The sequence below is a fragment of the Sapajus apella genome, unplaced genomic scaffold (assembly GCF_009761245.1).
Source record: "Sapajus apella isolate SASKATOON/1434 unplaced genomic scaffold, GSC_monkey_1.0 scaffold48, whole genome shotgun sequence".
NCBI classification, from domain to species: Eukaryota; Metazoa; Chordata; class Mammalia; order Primates; family Cebidae; genus Sapajus; species Sapajus apella.
In genome coordinates, this window is record NW_022436988.1 from 8097019 (window position 1) to 8114181 (window position 17163).

At 52.7% G+C, this 17163-nt stretch overlaps 1 protein-coding gene across 4 annotated transcripts in view; it reads right to left on the reverse strand.

Moving 5' to 3' along the window:
• Positions 1–17163, reverse strand: part of TMEM104 (transmembrane protein 104) — a 61560-nt gene that overhangs the window by 37334 nt on the left and 7063 nt on the right. For 2 of the 4 annotated variants that reach the window (XM_032241773.1, XM_032241774.1), the window contains exons 3-8: positions 14761–14882; positions 12060–12141; positions 10715–10811; positions 9989–10069; positions 6125–6224; positions 5600–5708 (exon numbers count right to left, since the gene is read on the reverse strand). In XM_032241773.1, the coding sequence (XP_032097664.1) occupies positions 5600–5708; positions 6125–6224; positions 9989–10069; positions 10715–10811; positions 12060–12141; positions 14761–14882 (591 nt within the window). Of the gene's footprint in view, positions 1–5599; positions 5709–6124; positions 6225–9988; positions 10070–10714; positions 10812–12059; positions 14486–14760; positions 14883–17163 lie in introns of those variants that run through there. The other 2 variants (XM_032241776.1, XM_032241777.1) reach the window with 2 other exon arrangements.

Sequence of the window (17163 nt, forward strand, 5' to 3'; positions counted from 1 at the left end):
GTTTGAACAACTGCACTCAGTGCACCTGTAGTGCCACCCAGGGATGACGGGCATCTCTCCACAGGCGAGAGGAGAGGAAAGGGTGAAAGGCAAAACAAACTCGACCTTTCTGGAGTTTCCAGAACTGAATGAGGAGGAACTGACAAGAGGTGCATTGGGAGCGAGAAGAAAAGGAAAGGAAAGATGGGCTTCCCGGATCACCCCAATGAGCCCTCAATGGTTGCCATCCTATTAAGGGGGCACTTCGATGTCCTGACCTTGGAAGCAACACCCTTTCCCTCCAGGCATCCTGGAGTCTCCTCCTGACTCAACCTGGTTTGGTGTGAGTGAGACGGGAGGGTGGACATTGCCCAGGAAGGGACGTTCTCGCCAGGCTGCCTGCGTGCTGGGCTGAGGATCCTGCTTTCCGTTTCCAGACGGGCCAACCCACTAGACTTGTCCACGGAGAGAGCTCACTTCTCCTGTCCACGTTCTAGCCAGGCCCTCCCCAGGCCACCTTTCTTGTCTGACTGCGTTTCACTCCAATCCAGGGTTCGATGCTGCACAAATCCGAGGGGCAGTGTTCACCTGTGTTCTCTGGAGTTGTGCTCTGGGGGCACCACTGATGTTGAAAGCAACAGGAGTAGTGCCTGGGAGGCAGATGGCACAGGGTCCCAAGAGTCTCCAGTCTGGTGAAGTCCCTGCTGCTCTTAAAACCTGTTGCTTCTCTAATCTTCCTTCCTCACTGGTCCTTTCTCTAGGCGCCTCCTACTCCAGCACTGGTAAGAATAAATATTCAAGTGAAGGCAGCAGTGACCCACTTATTAGCAGACGCCACAGCCCCAGGGCACAGTTGGCTGACGCTGAAAGAACAGAGACCACGGCAGGGGAAGAAGTGTCCTTGGGAAGAGGCACTAATTCCAACACTACTTGAGTGCCCAGGAAAAGCTGGCCTTGCTATCTAGGAGCGAGGGGTACCAAGGCAGACGGGGCATTGATTGAGTCAGTGACAATGATGGGCAGACCTGCAAAGGCGCTCACTCACCAGGGACCACACTCGGCCGTTTCACCCCAATCGCCTGCAAACGTCAGGCTCCCAGGGCTGAGAACAGGTGCTCCGTGTCCCGGCCTGTGCATGGCACTGGGGGCTGCCCCCAAAGCAAAGCCCATGGAACTGAGTCTTGGGCAAATGGAGCAAGTTTGTGTCACCAGGGCAGGACATAGCTGAGAGGCCAAAGAGTTGAGCAGCTGTCCGTCTGCTTCAGCTCCAGGATCCCAGGAAGCCCCCATCTCTGAGTCAGTTTTCCCTGCTGTGAAATGGGATGATGCTGTGTACTTTACTGTGTGGTTGGGGGTCAAAAGTCACTGGTACATGCTACACCGAAGCAAGGTAAACCATGGGAGGGCGGGGTACTCACAGCACGCAAGGCACTGCCATACGGGCACATCAATCCATCTGCACCCTCACGAAAAGGATATTTTCTCCTTGAGTGGTACTATTTTAGAAGGAAACCATTTGGTTTTGAAAATGGGGACTGCACACCGTTTTAAGTGTTGCAAACAGACAAAGGCCAGTGTTGCCATGTGAGAGGGAGCCAAGATGGAATCCTGGCAGAGTGAGAGATAACAGGGCTGTCGCAAAGGCCTGGAAGGACCCTTCTGTTGTCAACGTGAGCATGAATCTCAGGCTGACTTAGCCCTCTAGGAAGAGGCCAGCAGACAGAAATCCCCCTGGCCCTCCACTTCTTCAAGGGGGTGTCTGGAAGGAGCTTGGGAAGGACTGTCTCTGTCACAGGGGGTGGCAGGGCACTAGCCAGGCACTTGCAGCCCATATCCCTCTCCCAAGTCACCTGTGCCCTGGAGGTGGATCTCACAGCTTCTGTGTTCAAGGCAGGACAGGCGGCCAGGGTGACCTTGTCCTGTCCCAGGGCAGCCAACAAGGGGCCCCCTGCTCAACATGGCCAGTTTGCGACCGGGTCTCCAGCCAGGATAAGCTCCGCTCTGCCATCTGCACTCCCAGCTCTGTTCAGCCGGGGCCTGCAGGGCCACCTGCGACCCAGTAGCATCTGTCCACCTGTGAGTGGTGGATGCCGCTTGCTGCTCGCTCTTCCTAACGGTGAGAGGCTTTCAGCACTTGGGAGTCCCCACTGTCACCTCTGACACTGCTTCCCTCTGACTCTCTCTAGGAGGAGGGTTGGGTCCAGGCAGGGGACAGGAATATCAGCTGGCAGGTGATGCAGGAATGAGGAAGTGCAACAAAGCTGCTGGGCAGTGCCCTCCATCCCAGGGGAGAGTGACACACGCCAGCGTCCCAGACACTTGGGACAGTCTGAGTCCCAAACGGAACTGGTTCACACACAATCCTATCACCTCACCAGGGGTCCCTGGCTCCTTCGTGCTGTAGAGGAAGGAACGAAATGCCAACTTCTGACTGTGTTGCCTACCAAAGCCGGAGAAACTGCAGAAAGAATCCTGAGATGCTCCCCAGCCTGGAGACAAGGTTACCTGTTTGAAAGAGCTGGAGCATCTCATAAGTTCCCATTTGATTTTTCAAAAGAGCAGGAGGGATGAGTGGGGGGTGGGGGGTAGGGCCTGAGAATCCAAGACCAGGTGATAGCAGATCCTGATGATAATCTCCATGGGCCCTAATAACAGCGTCCAGGTCACTGCAGCCTCCAGCTGCAGTGGCCTGCTGGGACACCCCAGAGAGCCCACTGAAGCAGCAAGTGACTCAGGGGACCTCTGCCCCATGGCACCCTGCTCTGTGGCTCCTCCAGGGAGGGAGAGGGAGAAAGTGACTCATATCAGCTGCGCCGGGAAGCACAGAATGTGGATGAGGGTCGTCAGGTGCAAAGAGGAGGGGCTGGAATTTTCCACTGGTGAAGGTCAAGGGCTTTTTTTGTAGGTAACCATGATGCTACACACAGGCCAGCCCTGGAGACAGTTACTACAGCAAGGATTCTCACTGTGCATGTGCGTCTCAGGAGCATTCCTGGGAAGACACAGAAGAAATCGCTTCCAGACGACTTTCTGAAAGGTAGATCACAATATATAAGTCTGCATCTCTGTCCCCCAGAACCTACTGCTGTAGAATGGCAATGAAGAAGAAATTATTAGTAGGTCCCTTTTAAAAATGCAGGTTGGGTAGGGGCATCATCTATCTGAGACAAACAAGATCTGTGTGCAGGGTAGGGAGGTGCTTTCAATCCTCCCCCGACCTGCTTGCTGCCTTGCTGAACATTTTGAGTGAAGTCTGGCTGGCAGCAAAATCAGAAACAGCTGGTGGTAAGAGGCAGCATGGCGTTTCTAGAAAGGATGGACAATCTTCTGAGACAGAATGACCAGGGGGCAGGGGGGAAGGACAGCCCTCCTTGGGCCACTTGCTGGAAGCTAGCTCCCCTGACCTTTCCAAAGATGCACAGGGACAAGCCCTACAGGTCAGAGTTGCGAGGGAAGATGCTGTCCTCACTCGCAGGAGAGCTCAGGACTGAGGGAGAATACACATCTTTGCCAACCCCTTCCTCCAGTCGCTTTGCCGCTTCCCACTCACCGAGGGAGGGGAAGGGCCCGCAGAGCGATGAAAGCACCAGAGTTTGGGGTCACGGGAATAGCAGGCTACTGTTCTGCAGCTCACACCCTGGGAGCCACATGCAAAACTGAGAGTGACTTCTGAGACAACACCAAGGCCCATCTGCCTTGACTTCTCCAAACTGGATAGAAGAGCCCATGCAAACCAAAAGCCTTCTGAGCAAACAGAAGCCCCCTGCAGGGGCCTGGGGTGTGGGGAAGGATACAGTCACTCGCCCAGAAAGAGAAGGCTCTTGTGGGTAGCCAGGGTCTCCACTCCTGTTCTGTAGCCTCTGCTTCCTGTTTTTGTGGCTTTCTGCAGGCTCTGATGACAATTAGCTCTATGAGTTATACGTGCAATATCTGGGCAATGAAGGCAGTAATTAATGCCCGTCTGCTTTCCTGAAGGGTTCCTTCTGTTCAGTCAGAGAGTTATTGAGATCCAGGGAGAGAGGCTTCCATCATGTGGAAGGTTTATAGGAATCAGTGAGGGAACCATTTAACAAGGCAAGAATAACGCTTCTAAATAATTTATCAGGCGAATGGCAGCAGCCAATATTCCCAGCGCGCAGTATCCTTTTTGCTGGTGGGTGGGGAGTGTGCCTGGCAGGGTCTTTAGATTCCAGCTGCCCCCCCAGCAAAGACCCACTGGACTGGCTCTGCTGTGGCTGCTCTGCCCTGAACGTGCCACCGTGTCTGTGTGGGCTGCTCAAACCCTGTCCTCCATCACCTCCTTCTGCCCATCTACCCTGCTGGAGATCCAGATGGGGACTTTCGCTTACTAATGCCATTGCTAATTTTGTCAATCATGGTTTGTTGACTGTTAAGAGGCTAACGAGCCTCAGCTGTGCCGCTAGTGCCTGGGTTCTCCCCTCCGCTGCCATGCTGGTTCCTGTTCCCGCCCCAAGGCTGGGGGACATGGAGAAGGGTGCCAGACAATCAACCTGCTACCAAATTCCCACCAGATGTGTGTCGGAGGGATCAGATGCAGTTCTACTAAAAGACAAACGGCTAGCCACAGCTGAATGTGCAGGAAAAGAAACACAGACCATCAGCCGACCGCCGCAGAGATGCAGAGAGGAAAACTAATTCCTGCGTGGCCCAGGCCACAGAGTTCCTGCAGTAGGTCTGTAGAGTGGGACTAGGAGGGCAAGAAAAACCATTCAGTGGCCCCTTGGAGTGAACAAATCCAGATCCAATAGCCCGCAGGGCCTGTGGAAACCTTTAGTCAGAAGTCAGGAGGCCAGCTCCCTGAAAAGCTTGGCTCTCTCTTGGTCCCTGCCTCCCCGCTCCAAATCAGCCAAGTGGCCACGTGTCAAACTGTGTGTCACCTGGCACACCTAAATTTATGTCAGGGCTGAGGAGGACCAAGAGGAAGCAGAGAATATTAATAGATGCTGCAACAGTTAAAGAAAAACATTTCTGAGTCCCGCCCCCAGAGTAGGCAGAGATAAATAACCGTCTCTGGTTTTGTATCTTATTATCCAGGACCTGTCTGGCATATTATTCGGCTCCCTGCCCCCCACAATGGCACAAAGCAATCAAGAACGAGCCTGGAGATTCATCATCTTCTCTTGTCCACTGGGAAGACGAAAGGAGGATGAAAGATAGGAAGAGAGCTGGGCTGATCCTTCCTATCTGGAGAGGATGTTTATGGCTAGACCCAGCATCGAACCACATGCTCTTGGGCTGCCCAGGAGTAAGGTCAAAATGTGGAAGTTTCTGGAAAATGAGATCTGGCACTCTTGGAGAACTCTGCTGAGAGTGGCCCTAGAGCCTGAGCTAGGTTTACAACAGTCACAGCCTTGAATCTGGTGGCTATGACCCGAGTGCCTATTCCAAACCACGTTTGACTTTGAGGCCTGCTGCCAGGAGCCTCGGGGGCTAGACTCTTAGTGATGCAATCCATTTCTGCCTGGGGCCAAGGCCCCAGTGCTTAGCCAGATTGTGGAGAAGGGTAGACCCTCCTCTCCGGGGAAAGGGTTCTACCAGGAAGTAAAGGCATTTCAGATGCCCTCAGCTGCCCAGGCTGGGCTGGGGCACAGACACTCACCAAGTAGATGTGGTAGGCATCCACACGGCGCAGGGGCCCCCAGCACTGGTCAGTGTCGTTGTATTTGGTATCTGCCTCCACGCCGCAGGAGTCATTGCCAGTGGTGCTGCTGATAAAGAGAATGACAGCAGGCCCAGGCTCAGCGAGGCCACTTGGCTTGGCTGAGGGAGACAGAAGCCACTCCCTGCACAGCTGCCTGAGCACCAGCAATCAGACTTTTCACAAACCACATTGCGAGATGCATCTCTGAGGACGCACCCTCCTTATTCCTGCAGCACCATTTCCCAACGACTCAGGAGCCCTTGGTGGGAGCCCAGTGGGGCAGGGAAGGGGACAGTGACATGAGCTAAGGAGAGACAGCACGGCTGGCTGTGGTCTATGCAGAAAAGGGCCTGGGCATCTGCATTCCCTAGATGCAAGTCTAGATGAAGTCACTCAGCATGGTGCTTGTCCCCTGGACACTCTGCCCTGACTGGCTGAGGAAGCCCCTTTTGCTAGTCAGCCTGGGGGTCGGGGGGAACTCACCAGGTCACCTGCATGAGGGAGAAGGGCACGGCAGCAGCATAGATGGCGAGGTCCCCATACAGGTAAACGATGATGCAGAAATAGAACAAGTTGACCCCCACTGGAAGGAACACAGCCATCAGTCAGGGAGCCACAAAGAGATGTCTGCATTTTTTTTCTGACTAAATCTCTACCTCTCCCATAGCTTTCACTTCTTCAAGCTGTTTACTTTCTATAAAAAGTGGGAAAATGACCCCAAAGTCCTATTTCTTTTTCTGGCTGGCTACACTGTGATGCTGACAGGAGATAGATCGACTCATGACTTCACCTGAGAGGGCTCAGCGAGGCTGGGAGGATCAGAGAGATTTTGAAGCCAGACAGGTGTACGGTGAGTGTGAAGCTTGGCATGGCCAGGGAGGAACCAGATGTGCCTTCATGCTTGTGACACGCTTTGGGAAGGAGGAGGGGTGCCGAGTCAGGAGCCTGAACCCCTGAGTGCATCTGGGCTGGGGGCCCCCTCCGGTGTCAGGCAACAACACCAGGCTCTAAAACAAGAGATTGCTACTGAAGAGCTGAAGCAAAGAGAAGTTGACGGAAACAGCCTAGCTCTCTGAAGCTGAGATCCAAAGGGTAAAAAGCCCTTGATTTCCAAAGGCCAAGTGCCTCATTCTGAATCTGACTGATCACAAGCACACGATGGCCTGGTGTTCTGCGGGGGATGGTGCTCAAGACAGGCTCCCTTTCCTTCTTATGGGAAGCACTCCTGAGGGACAGCGCTGACTCTGGAAGGTGTGTGACGCTGACACTCCCGCTGCAGAGGCCACATTTGTCCCCTCTCACTCCAGCAGGAGGCTGAACAAGAAGTTGGGAACACAGGGCTCTAGTCCTGATTCCATCAGACTTGTTTCAGGACCCCAGCAAGTTGTCTCCTAACCCGTGACGGGGAGAAGAATCCCACCTGGCCATCTTCCATAAATGATTCCAGCTAGAAAGGTCAGGTACAAGGGCTCTGAAAAGAGCGGCAGGGCCCTACGACCTAAGGGTTACTGCCCAGACAATCCGTCTCCAACCCTGCTCAGACTGATGCTCACGTTTTTGATGTCACTGGTCTCAAGCTGCTGGCTTCTCTGAGAACATAAAGAAAAATGAAGTGACAGTTCCCTTCTAATCCTGGTGGCTCAGAAGAGCCTGCAGGGTCCCCAAGGGAAAGCCTAGGACATATTACTCCTGGGCCATGTGAGGTCAGCTCTGTTCCTAGGAGTCTGGGGGGAAAAGGCTAAGAAAACACGATTCTCCAGGGGACCCAGGAGGGTCTCAGTGCCTGCTTTTTGAATATGGCATGTCCTTCCCTGGCATGGCAGAGCTAGCCTGATGTCCAAGCTTAGTGGCCTTTGGGGTTGGCCTGTCACTCAGGCCCAGTCTCCAGGTACAGCCTGCACTCCAGCTTGCATTCAGCTCTGAGAGGACGCACTGTCCCCCGCCCCACTCCCAGCCTTTCCTCCACCTGCCAATGGACTCTGGCATCAGCTCTGTTTATAAACTGCCATTGGCCCTCCCTGATCAATAAATTTCATTACTAGACACAAAATAAGAAGATCAATGAACTTCCTGAGAGGATAGCAATGACTAGGCCTGCATTTCTGATTACAAGAAATGAGCTGGGACCCTAAGGGAGCCTCCTACAGAGGGGACAGCCCCACCAAGGGTGAAGATGACAATCTGACAGTCTGTGAATCAGGAATGAGGCAGAACGGAGGTTTTCAGCTGGGGTGATTTTGCCTCCCAGACTCTACTGGGAACATCTGACAACATCTGAAGACAGTTTTGACTGTCGTACCTGGGAGGTGCTACTGGCAACTAGTGGGCAGGCACAGAACCCTACCACACACAGAACAGGCCCACAAAGAGAAACTCCCCCATCCAAACATCAACAGGGCTAAGCCTGAGAAACTCTGGGGTAGAGAAGGAGACTCCCACTAAGTGTGAGGCTGGTCTCAGAGAAGTATCTTTATTTTCTATTAGATTTAGGCAAATTAGGAGTCTACTTTGTGATGGGGGAAAAAAGGTAAAACCGCTGGTTCCTAGAATCTTAAAGAAATCAGGGCAGATTGCAGAACACGAACTTGAGAAAGGAGGTTTAAAAGGCATACGTCCTCCCTCCAGCGTGCACTTTATTTTAAAGACTGTGTTTGGAAGAGGACTTTGCGTGGCTGCCAGGAGGAGACGCTTACGCTTGCTCAGGCTGGTGAGACGGAAAGGATGGAAATGGAACAAAGGAGAAGCATAGAAGCGGGCTGAACCGGCCAGTTGGTTTTGGTGAATTCTGAAAACCTTCCATGAGGCCAGTCCCGCAGGGAGGGTGAACTGGACCCCTGGGCAGCCTTTGGCTGATAATCACATTGCCCCACCAATAACAAACTAAATGCTTAATGTCCTAAAGAGCAGTCAAGGAGATTCAAGCTCCTGCAGTCCCCCCAGCTCTAAGTTAAGTGCAGCCACATTTAAGACTAGAAAGAACCGGTCGGGCAGCCCATTCAACAAATGGGCTTTGACAAAGGGGCAGAAGATCTTCCAAGACAGTTGCGAGGGGAAGGATGAACTGAGAATGTGTCTGACTCAATGAAAGGGAAATAAGGTCTGGGCACATTAAAAACTCAACTCTTCTCTCTTTCTCTTTTTTTTTTTTGAGACAAGGTCTCACTCTGTCACCCAGGCTGAAGTGCAGTGGTGTGATCTCGGCTCACCGCAACCTCTGTCTCCCGGGTTCATGTGATTCTCGTGCCTCAGCCTCTGGAGTAGCTGGGACCACAGGTGTGTACCACCATGCGTGGTTAATTTTCATATTTTTAATAGAGACAGGGTTTCACCATGTTTGCCAGGCTGGTCTCCAACTCCTGGTCTCTCCAAATCTGCCTGCCTTGGCCTCCCCAAGTGCTGGGATTACAGGCATGAGCCACCATGCCTGGCCACTAAACTCTTAAATAGCTCATCTTCCAAAAGAACAAGATTTGCCATGGAGGTATAAGATGTCGCTGGAACACCCAACAACCCAACCCCGGAATTGGGTAGCTCTCTTTTGACTGCAGCCAGATCCCAAGAAGGAGCAGGTTCACCACCACACTCCAGGGCTCCTGGTCCACTTGGCCAGTCTGGGTGTGGGCTCCTAGCGCCCTCTGCCGGCCACTGGGAAGCCAGGCCCAGGCGTGCGTGTGGCAGAGCCTATCGCTGTCAGGTGTTATTCCAGGCAGAATCGGCCAGAAGAGGGCAAGGTCAGAGGCAATCAAGCAGGAGGTGCAAAATCACCAGCTGGCCTCCATCAGCTTCTTTTGCAGGAAAAGGAAAAGCTTCTTTTGTAGCTGCCTGGGGTCCCTGACCCCCGCTGGAGTAGCTGCCTGGGGTCCCTGACCTCCGCTGGAGTAGCTGCCTGAGGTCCCTGACTTCCGCTGGAGTAGCTGCCTGGGGTCCCTGACCTCCGCTGGAGTAACTGCCTGGGGTCCCTGACTTCCGCTGGAGTTGTTGCCTGGGGTTCCTGACCTCTGCCGGAGTAGCTGCCTGGGGTCCCTGACTTCCGCTGGAGTAGCTGCCTGGGGTTCCTGACCTCTGCTGGAGTAGCTGCCTGTGTTCCTGACCTCTGCTGGAGTAGCTGCCTTGGGTTCTTGACTTCTGCTAGAGAAGCCACCTCTTTATTTTTAATGCCCACAGACAGGGAGAAATCCAGGAAAACAGGTCAGCAAGGTGGCTTCTCAGGTGCTGAGGAAGCAGCTCCTTCATCTGCTCTGCCCCTGGCCTGGCAGTCAGGGTGGAACCCTCATTACAAGGGCACACGTCTGCAGGGAGGCACCAGCTCCCCGTTTCCCTACACCCCACCCCCAAAAGAACGTCTACCTTTATTGAAGAACATGGAGGCCATTTGTCCCATTTCCACCCGGTCTGTGATTTCAAACAGGTTGGGAGATCCACGTCTCTCTGTGGAGCCAAAAGAACAAGGAAGAGGAAGTGGTTTTTCACATGGAGAGCTTCAGAGGGTGGTGTGGACCTCACTGAATCATCTAAACCATACAATCCCTAAGCGTCCAAACTCGAGCAAACTTTTCCTAATGTTTTCTGCTTGAAATGGTTTAACAGTCTTTTTTTTAAAAAACGGGAATTCAGAGACACTCCTGCTGGGGTGAAAGGGAGAGCAGGTGTCGGAGCCCAGCCCAGGCGACCAGGGAGGAGACAGCAAGGCAGGGGCGTGTGTGGACATGAGGGACAGGCAGGAGGAAGAAGAGATGCCACAGAACGACATTTACTCAAGCTTCCAGGGAGCACTGGGCACGGAACCAGGCATTTAATCATCTCAGCAACAAGAAGGGGGGAAACTGAGGCACAGAGGTCAAGGAATTCACCAAGCTGCAAATCTAAGTAAGTAGCCCAGTCAGCAGGGGCCAGGCCTGTGCCCAGGACTGACGCCCTGTTGCTCTTTTTACCCTACCACAGGGCCTGGCTCAGAATCCGAGAGCAGGAAACGCCAGAGGAGTCTGTGGGGAAACTCCCCAGGGCCCTCTCCACGAAGAAAGGGAACCCCGTGGTCCAGAGGAAGTGTGGGCCCGCTAGGACCCCAAGACTTACGCACAGACAGGATGGGCCGCTTCTCTGCCCGCTCATAGTTGTCCCGGATGAGAACATCACTGTCTGAGGCTGTGGAGGAGTCGTCGTCTTCCTCCTCCTGGTAGGTGGTGGGATAGATGAGGAGGAGGGAGAAAAACAAGGGAAAAAAAAGGAGCACATCAAAAAAATACAAAATGTTAGCCAGGTATGGTGTCATGCGCCTGCAGTCCCAGCTACCTGGGAGGCTGAGAAAGGAGGACCACCTGAGTCCATGAGGTCGAGGCTGCAGTAAGCTGCAATTGCAACACTGCACTCCAGCCTAGCTGACAGAGTGAGAGAGAGAAAAAAAAGAGGAGCAAGTAACTCTACAGAAAAGCCCTGGGACAATGGAGAACCTGCTTCCTTTGTTCTTTTTTTTGAGATGGAGTTTTGCTCTTGTTGCCCAGGCTGGAGTGCAATGGCGCAATCTTGGCTCACTGCAACCTCCGCCTCCTGGGTTCAGGCGATTCTCCTGCCTCAGCCTCCAGAGTAGCTGGGATTACAGGCACCTACCACCACGCCCAGCTAATTTGTCTATTTTTTTTAGAGACGAGGTTTCATCATATTGGTTAGGCTGGTCTAGAACTCCTGTCCTCAGGTAATTCACCAGCCTCGGCCTCCCAAAGTGCTAGGATTATAGGCGTGAGCCACCGCGCCTAGGCTCTTTTTTTTTTTTTGAGATGGACTCTCATTCTGTCACCCAGGCTGGGGCGCAGCGGCATGATCTCAGCTCACTGCAACCTCTGCCTCCCAGGTTCGAGTAATTCTCGTGCCTCAGCATCCTGAGTAGCAGGGTTTACAAGCACACACCATCACTCCCGGCTAACTTTTGTAGTTTTAGTAGAGACGGGGTTTCACCATGTTGCCCAGGCTGATCTTGAACTCCTGACTTCAAGTGATCCTCCCGCCTTGGTCCCCCAAAGTGCTAGGATTACAGGCGTGAGCCCCCGTGCTGGCCCCTGTGTTCTTTTTTTCTGTGGGGCATCTGTATGTGATTGGGGAGCTCTCAGCACATCTATGCTGCCCTATTAGAAGCCATGGAGGAATAAGTGACAGCACAGTTCCTGGGTAGGAAGGTTCCAAACAGCTGAGCTGGGTGTGCGTCAGAGCAGGAGAGCCTGAGGCTGAGACGGGAAAGTGGACGAGGCTCCATTTGTACTCTAACTTTAGGTGGCCATTAAGCTTCAGCTGGGGGACTGTGTTTCAGGAGCAGCACCGTGGAGAGAGCCCGCCACGCACTGAGAGGAAAAGAACAGGCTACTGAGACTGCCTCTTGGGTACCCAAAGGAACAGAGGCATGGGCTGGAGATGAGGGCAACACACGTACCTTGTGGTTCTCCATCCTCTTCCAGCGGAGCTGCGCGTTGGCTGCGGCCATGGCCTCTATCACAAAGGTGGTGGTCACGAAGCTGCGGGGGACGCGTGCCCAGCGCCAAAGGCAGACGGGAGGTTGGGGGAGGCACAGAGAGAAGGGAAACACCATTGTAAGACACGACTAGACCCACCAGCCCGGAGCATTCTCTTTTCTGAGAGGTGTCCCTTAGAGATGGGCCTTACCTCATAAAAAGGTGTGCGTGCTTTGATGTTGCTGTCTACAGTGAGAACGTATTTCCAGTGCACAAGAGAGAGGGGCATGAATTAAGTGATGGGAGGGAAAGTACCCAAAAAAGAGAGGGAGCTGGGGGCAGAGGTGGTGCTGGGACAAGCCGAGCTGCACACCCAGGAGGGGCCGTGGTGGGCAGACGCCAAAGGATGCTCTGTGAAGGGAGGCTGGTTCACACAGGGCCCCCCAGCTTCTGGAAGGACAGCAGGCAGTTTTCACCTCACCTTGCAAGGACAGAGGCAAGCGGTCACCTCCCAATTACATACATGGATGGAAGACACGCAGGCATGGATAACTGGAAATGGGCACTTGGCTCCGGAATCTGTCCTTTTTTTCTTTGGCAGTACTTTTTACTTTCCAGATAATCTGGCTAATATTAAAATAAGCTTGCACTTCTATGGCCTGATTCAAAAGGGAGATTGGGAGGTGGCATCAGATGCTTGCCAAGAAGTCAGACTAGACTGGAAAAATCATCTTTTCTTTTCCTCTTAAAGAAACTTGAGAGACCTAGATGACAGCTGGAATGCACGAATGCTTTTGTTAACGGAGGATACAGAAGTGGGCTACCTTCCTGCTAATAAAACCTGAGGTATGAATCCATCTCTGCCGTGGAACAGTGGGGAACAAACATTCATCTCCTGCTTTCTTGAGGCCAGGACAGCTCTGCCACCAGACTCACCCCTGCCTCTCCCTGAGTGTTGACAGCTGGGGGGCTGACTGCTCGGCTCTGAGGTCGGGAGGCAGCTGAGTCGCTTGGCTTCACACCAGTTAGGACAAGGCTGACAAGCCGCCCTGTGGTGGCGACGGCCTTGGGCATGGTGAGCGCGCCTGTGCCCACGATGAGGTTAAACCAGTTAAACCCATACCTACTCCCACCCTGGGGGAGCAGCCAGCTCGGAAGCCCCCATGCCAATCACCTCAGCACCTCCTAGAAAGGTTTCTCATTATCTTGCCTAAGTGACCATTTTAAGGGCTTTGGATTTACCCTTCTTTTTGGAAGTAAAATTAAAATCAATCTTAATTAAGGCATAGAGAGGCTTCTCATGGTTGCTTGCAGAAGGCCAACTCATTGATCATGTCCAAACACAAATGGGTTGAGCAAGGAGCGGGGTGTGGCACCCTCTACCTGAGAGCCCCCAAAGAACACTTCTCATTTGGATGGCTGCCTGTGCTGAAGGTCCTTTAAAGGGGACAGCAGAGTCGTGTAAGGACACACACTTCCAGAGCTCTTGGCTGCCAGGGCTCACAGTAGGTAATGAACCAGTAGTGCCCCAAGATTCACCCTCAAAACTCCCCAAAAGAAACGCATGAAGAAGCTGGAAAGCATGGGCATTTTCCTATCCCATTCAGCCTTTCGTACATCTTAGTTTGCGCCAACTACTAAGCTCCGTCTCATCCTTCCACCAGCACCCACTCCCTCCCCGTTCAGATCCTCACTTAGATGCAGCCCTCCCAAACCCTGCTTCCCCCAGCATCCTAGTCCCCTCGCCCTGCTATGCCTTCCTCTTTCCACAGCACTCGCTGCCTTCCAGCTTGCTCTTCAATTTACCCATTTCTTATCTTCACTGCTCACTGTCTGTCTCCACAGAATAAAGTCAAGTCTGCACAGGCAGGGATGTTTGTTGGTGAGGCTCCCTCAGTACCTGGAAGGGTGCTTGGTGTACAGATGGGGAGGGGGGTCGCCTCTCTCAGGAGAGGTGTTTCCAGGTGCTCCTTCCCATCTGTTTTCTGCAGCTTGTGGATTCCTACCTGAACTACAGAGGACTTTAATACCTAGTCCTAAATCCCTTCCTGGCCGGGACACTTGCAGACAACTTCAGACCAGTCCCTACGTGTGCGGGAATCCCCGAAAAGTGCCTCAGGTAGAACCCACCCTCCCTGAAGCATCCGCTGATGAGGCTCACACACCTGGCTCAAGGAGCAGGTAAAGGCCTGGGGAGGTACACGGCAGGCAAGTGCCACACTTGATCATGCCCACGGTGTGTTTATCACCTACTTTGTGAATTACCTTAAGCAAATTCTAAATTCCAAGCTGATTTCCCATATCACCTTACATGTTTGTTAGATCCTTGCTGGGTGGTATTTTCTCAGACAGCAAAACTTGACGGTAATGGTAATAAAGTCTACATTTAATAGAAGGGGATGTAAATCTGGGGAAGAGGCCAGCATCGTGTGAAATTCCAAAGCCTAGTGGATGCCCAGGTTTTTATCTGATCAGGGCTGTGCCGCCGCTCCACTAACATCAGCCACCAGGAGGCCTCTGTGACTACTGCTCCCTCTCTGACTACCCTGGAAGGACTCACCACGCTAAAGACAGGGTAGACAGGTGTCTCCCCACCCCTCAGTGCCCTCACGTTCGGCCCTCCAGGGCTGACTCCCTCCTGTTGCACTCCCAGCCCCTGTGGGAAAGTCCCTGCTGCCTCACCTCATGAAGCCCAGGAACACCAGCAGGACGAGGCTGACAAGCCACCCGGCAGTGGCGAAGGCCTTGGGCATGGTGAGCGCGCCCGTACCCACGATGAGGTTAAACATGTACACCAGCCCAACCTGGAACCGACAGAGGCAACAATCAAGCCCAGAAATTAATCAACCTCTCCCCTTAACGGCTCCCAAGAAATGACCCTGGATGAACGGCACCCCTGTGAAGACCAGAAGGCCAGACTTGAGAGAGGGAAGCAGGCAGGACAGGAGAATCACACCTGGGGTCTATGGAGCCAGGCTCTGCAACCAAAGAGCCTGTTAACCAAACATTAACAGCTGGATGACTCAAGCCCTTGGGTTCATGTCTCCACAATCAGTTTCAGTCTCTTTTCCTGCCATCACCACTGCCATCCCCTCCTAAAGCTTCATCGCAGATGTCAGCGCTCTGCTCTACCAGGCTGCAGGATTCCTGGGGACAGAGCAACATAGGTGGGGCACCTGGCATAAAGGCGAGCACGTAATGCTGACCTCAAAGAAACATCCACTTTTCCAAGACCACTGAGCATGTGGCTCAAGGCTCCTCTTCACCCATCCTTGCCACTGTCCTTTGGGACACAGACATTCATGCTTCCCTTCCTCCATCCTTTTCCCCAGACCAACTTCAGGTTTTTTGAAAAAAACTGAGATATAATTCACATACCATAAAATCCACCCATTTAAAGTACACACGTCAGTGGGGTTTTAGGAATATTCACAAGGTTGGGCGACCAGCACCACCACCTAATTCCATTTTATCACCCTCCAAAAAACCCAATTCCATTAGCAGCCACTCCCCATTCTTCCCTCACCCCCTTGCCCACCCAACTTCAGGGTGATTTCTCAGGTCACCGATTTCAGGGTTTTTTAAAATTTATTTATTTATTTATTTATTTTTTGAGACAGGGTCTCACTCTGTTGCCCAGGCTGGAGTGCAGTGGCACAATCTTGGCTCGCCGCAACCTCTGCCTCCCAGGTTCAAGAGATTCTCCTGCCTCAGCCTCCCAAGTAGCTGGGACTACAGGTGTGTGCCACCATGCCCAGCTAATTTTTGTATTTTTAGTAGAGAAAGGGTTTCACCATGTTGAAAACTCCTGACCTCGTGATCTGCCCGCCTTGGCCTCCCAAAGTGCTGGGATTACAGGTGTGAGTCACTGTGCCTGGCCGTTACTTCAGGTTTTAAACAACCCACAGTTACAATGATTCCCTTTCCGAGATCTCAGCCATGAGCTTCCTGTCTGGCCTGAGTCCCTGCCCTTCTGTGATGCTCCCCAGTCCCCCAGCCTCCTCCCCTGCCCAATCCTCCCTTTTAGATAGAAGCCCACCCCTATTTTGGCATCATCTGTTTCCTTTCCTGGTGCAGAGGGCTCCACCAAGCACATGCTTCCTTTCCTGGTGTATTTCTCTTAGTATCAACCTTTCTGAAGACCTCAAGTCCAGCTGCCTGCTAGTCACCTACACCTAGACATCCCATCAGTGGCCCCATTCTCCTTCCTTCCCCTCCAGATCACAGTGCTAGTGATTTTATTTCTGGAACTTCTTTTGTGGCTAACTCTGGTTCCTATCCTTATTTACAATTCAAATTAATCTTTCTGGCCTGGACTGGTGCAGTAGACTCCTAACTTGTCTTCCTATATCCTGCTAAATTGGGTGACTTACCGTATGCTTTACCACCTGTTTCTGATCATTAAAAAAGACAAACACCTCATCTCTGGGAATGCTTACCCATCTCTCATTTTCACTTCCTGTTCTTAGAAAGATGCGCTTTTCTCTATTTTAAAGCTTTTCGAAGATAGCCATGCTGAATTTGTGATCAGAAATACACAAATTGGTGCCCATTCTCCCAGACTCGGTTATTTTTCTTTTTAAAGCATGAATAGACCGGGTGCAGTGGCTCACGCCTATAATCCCAGCACTTTGGGAGGCGAGGTGAGTAGATCACCTGAGGTCAGTAGTTCAAGACCAGCCTGTCCAACGTGGTGAAACCCCATCTCTACTAAAAATACAAAAATTAGTCAGCCAGTGGCGTACGTCTGTAATCCCAGCTGGTCAGGGGGTTGAGGCAGGAGAATGGCTTGAATGCAGAAGGTGGAGGTTGCGGTGAGCCGAGATCACGCCATTGCACTCCAGCTTGGGTAAGAGAGGAAGACTCCATTTTTAAAAAAAAAGCATGGGCCGGGCGCGGTGGCTCAAGCCTGTAATCCCAGCACTTTGGGAGGCCGAGGCGGGTGGATCACGAGGTCAAGAGATCGAGACCATCCTGGTCAACATGGTGAAACCCCGTCTCTACTAAAAATACAAAAAATTAGCTGGGCATGGTGGCACGTGCCTGTAATCCCAGCTACTCAGGAGGCTGAGGCAGGAGAATTGC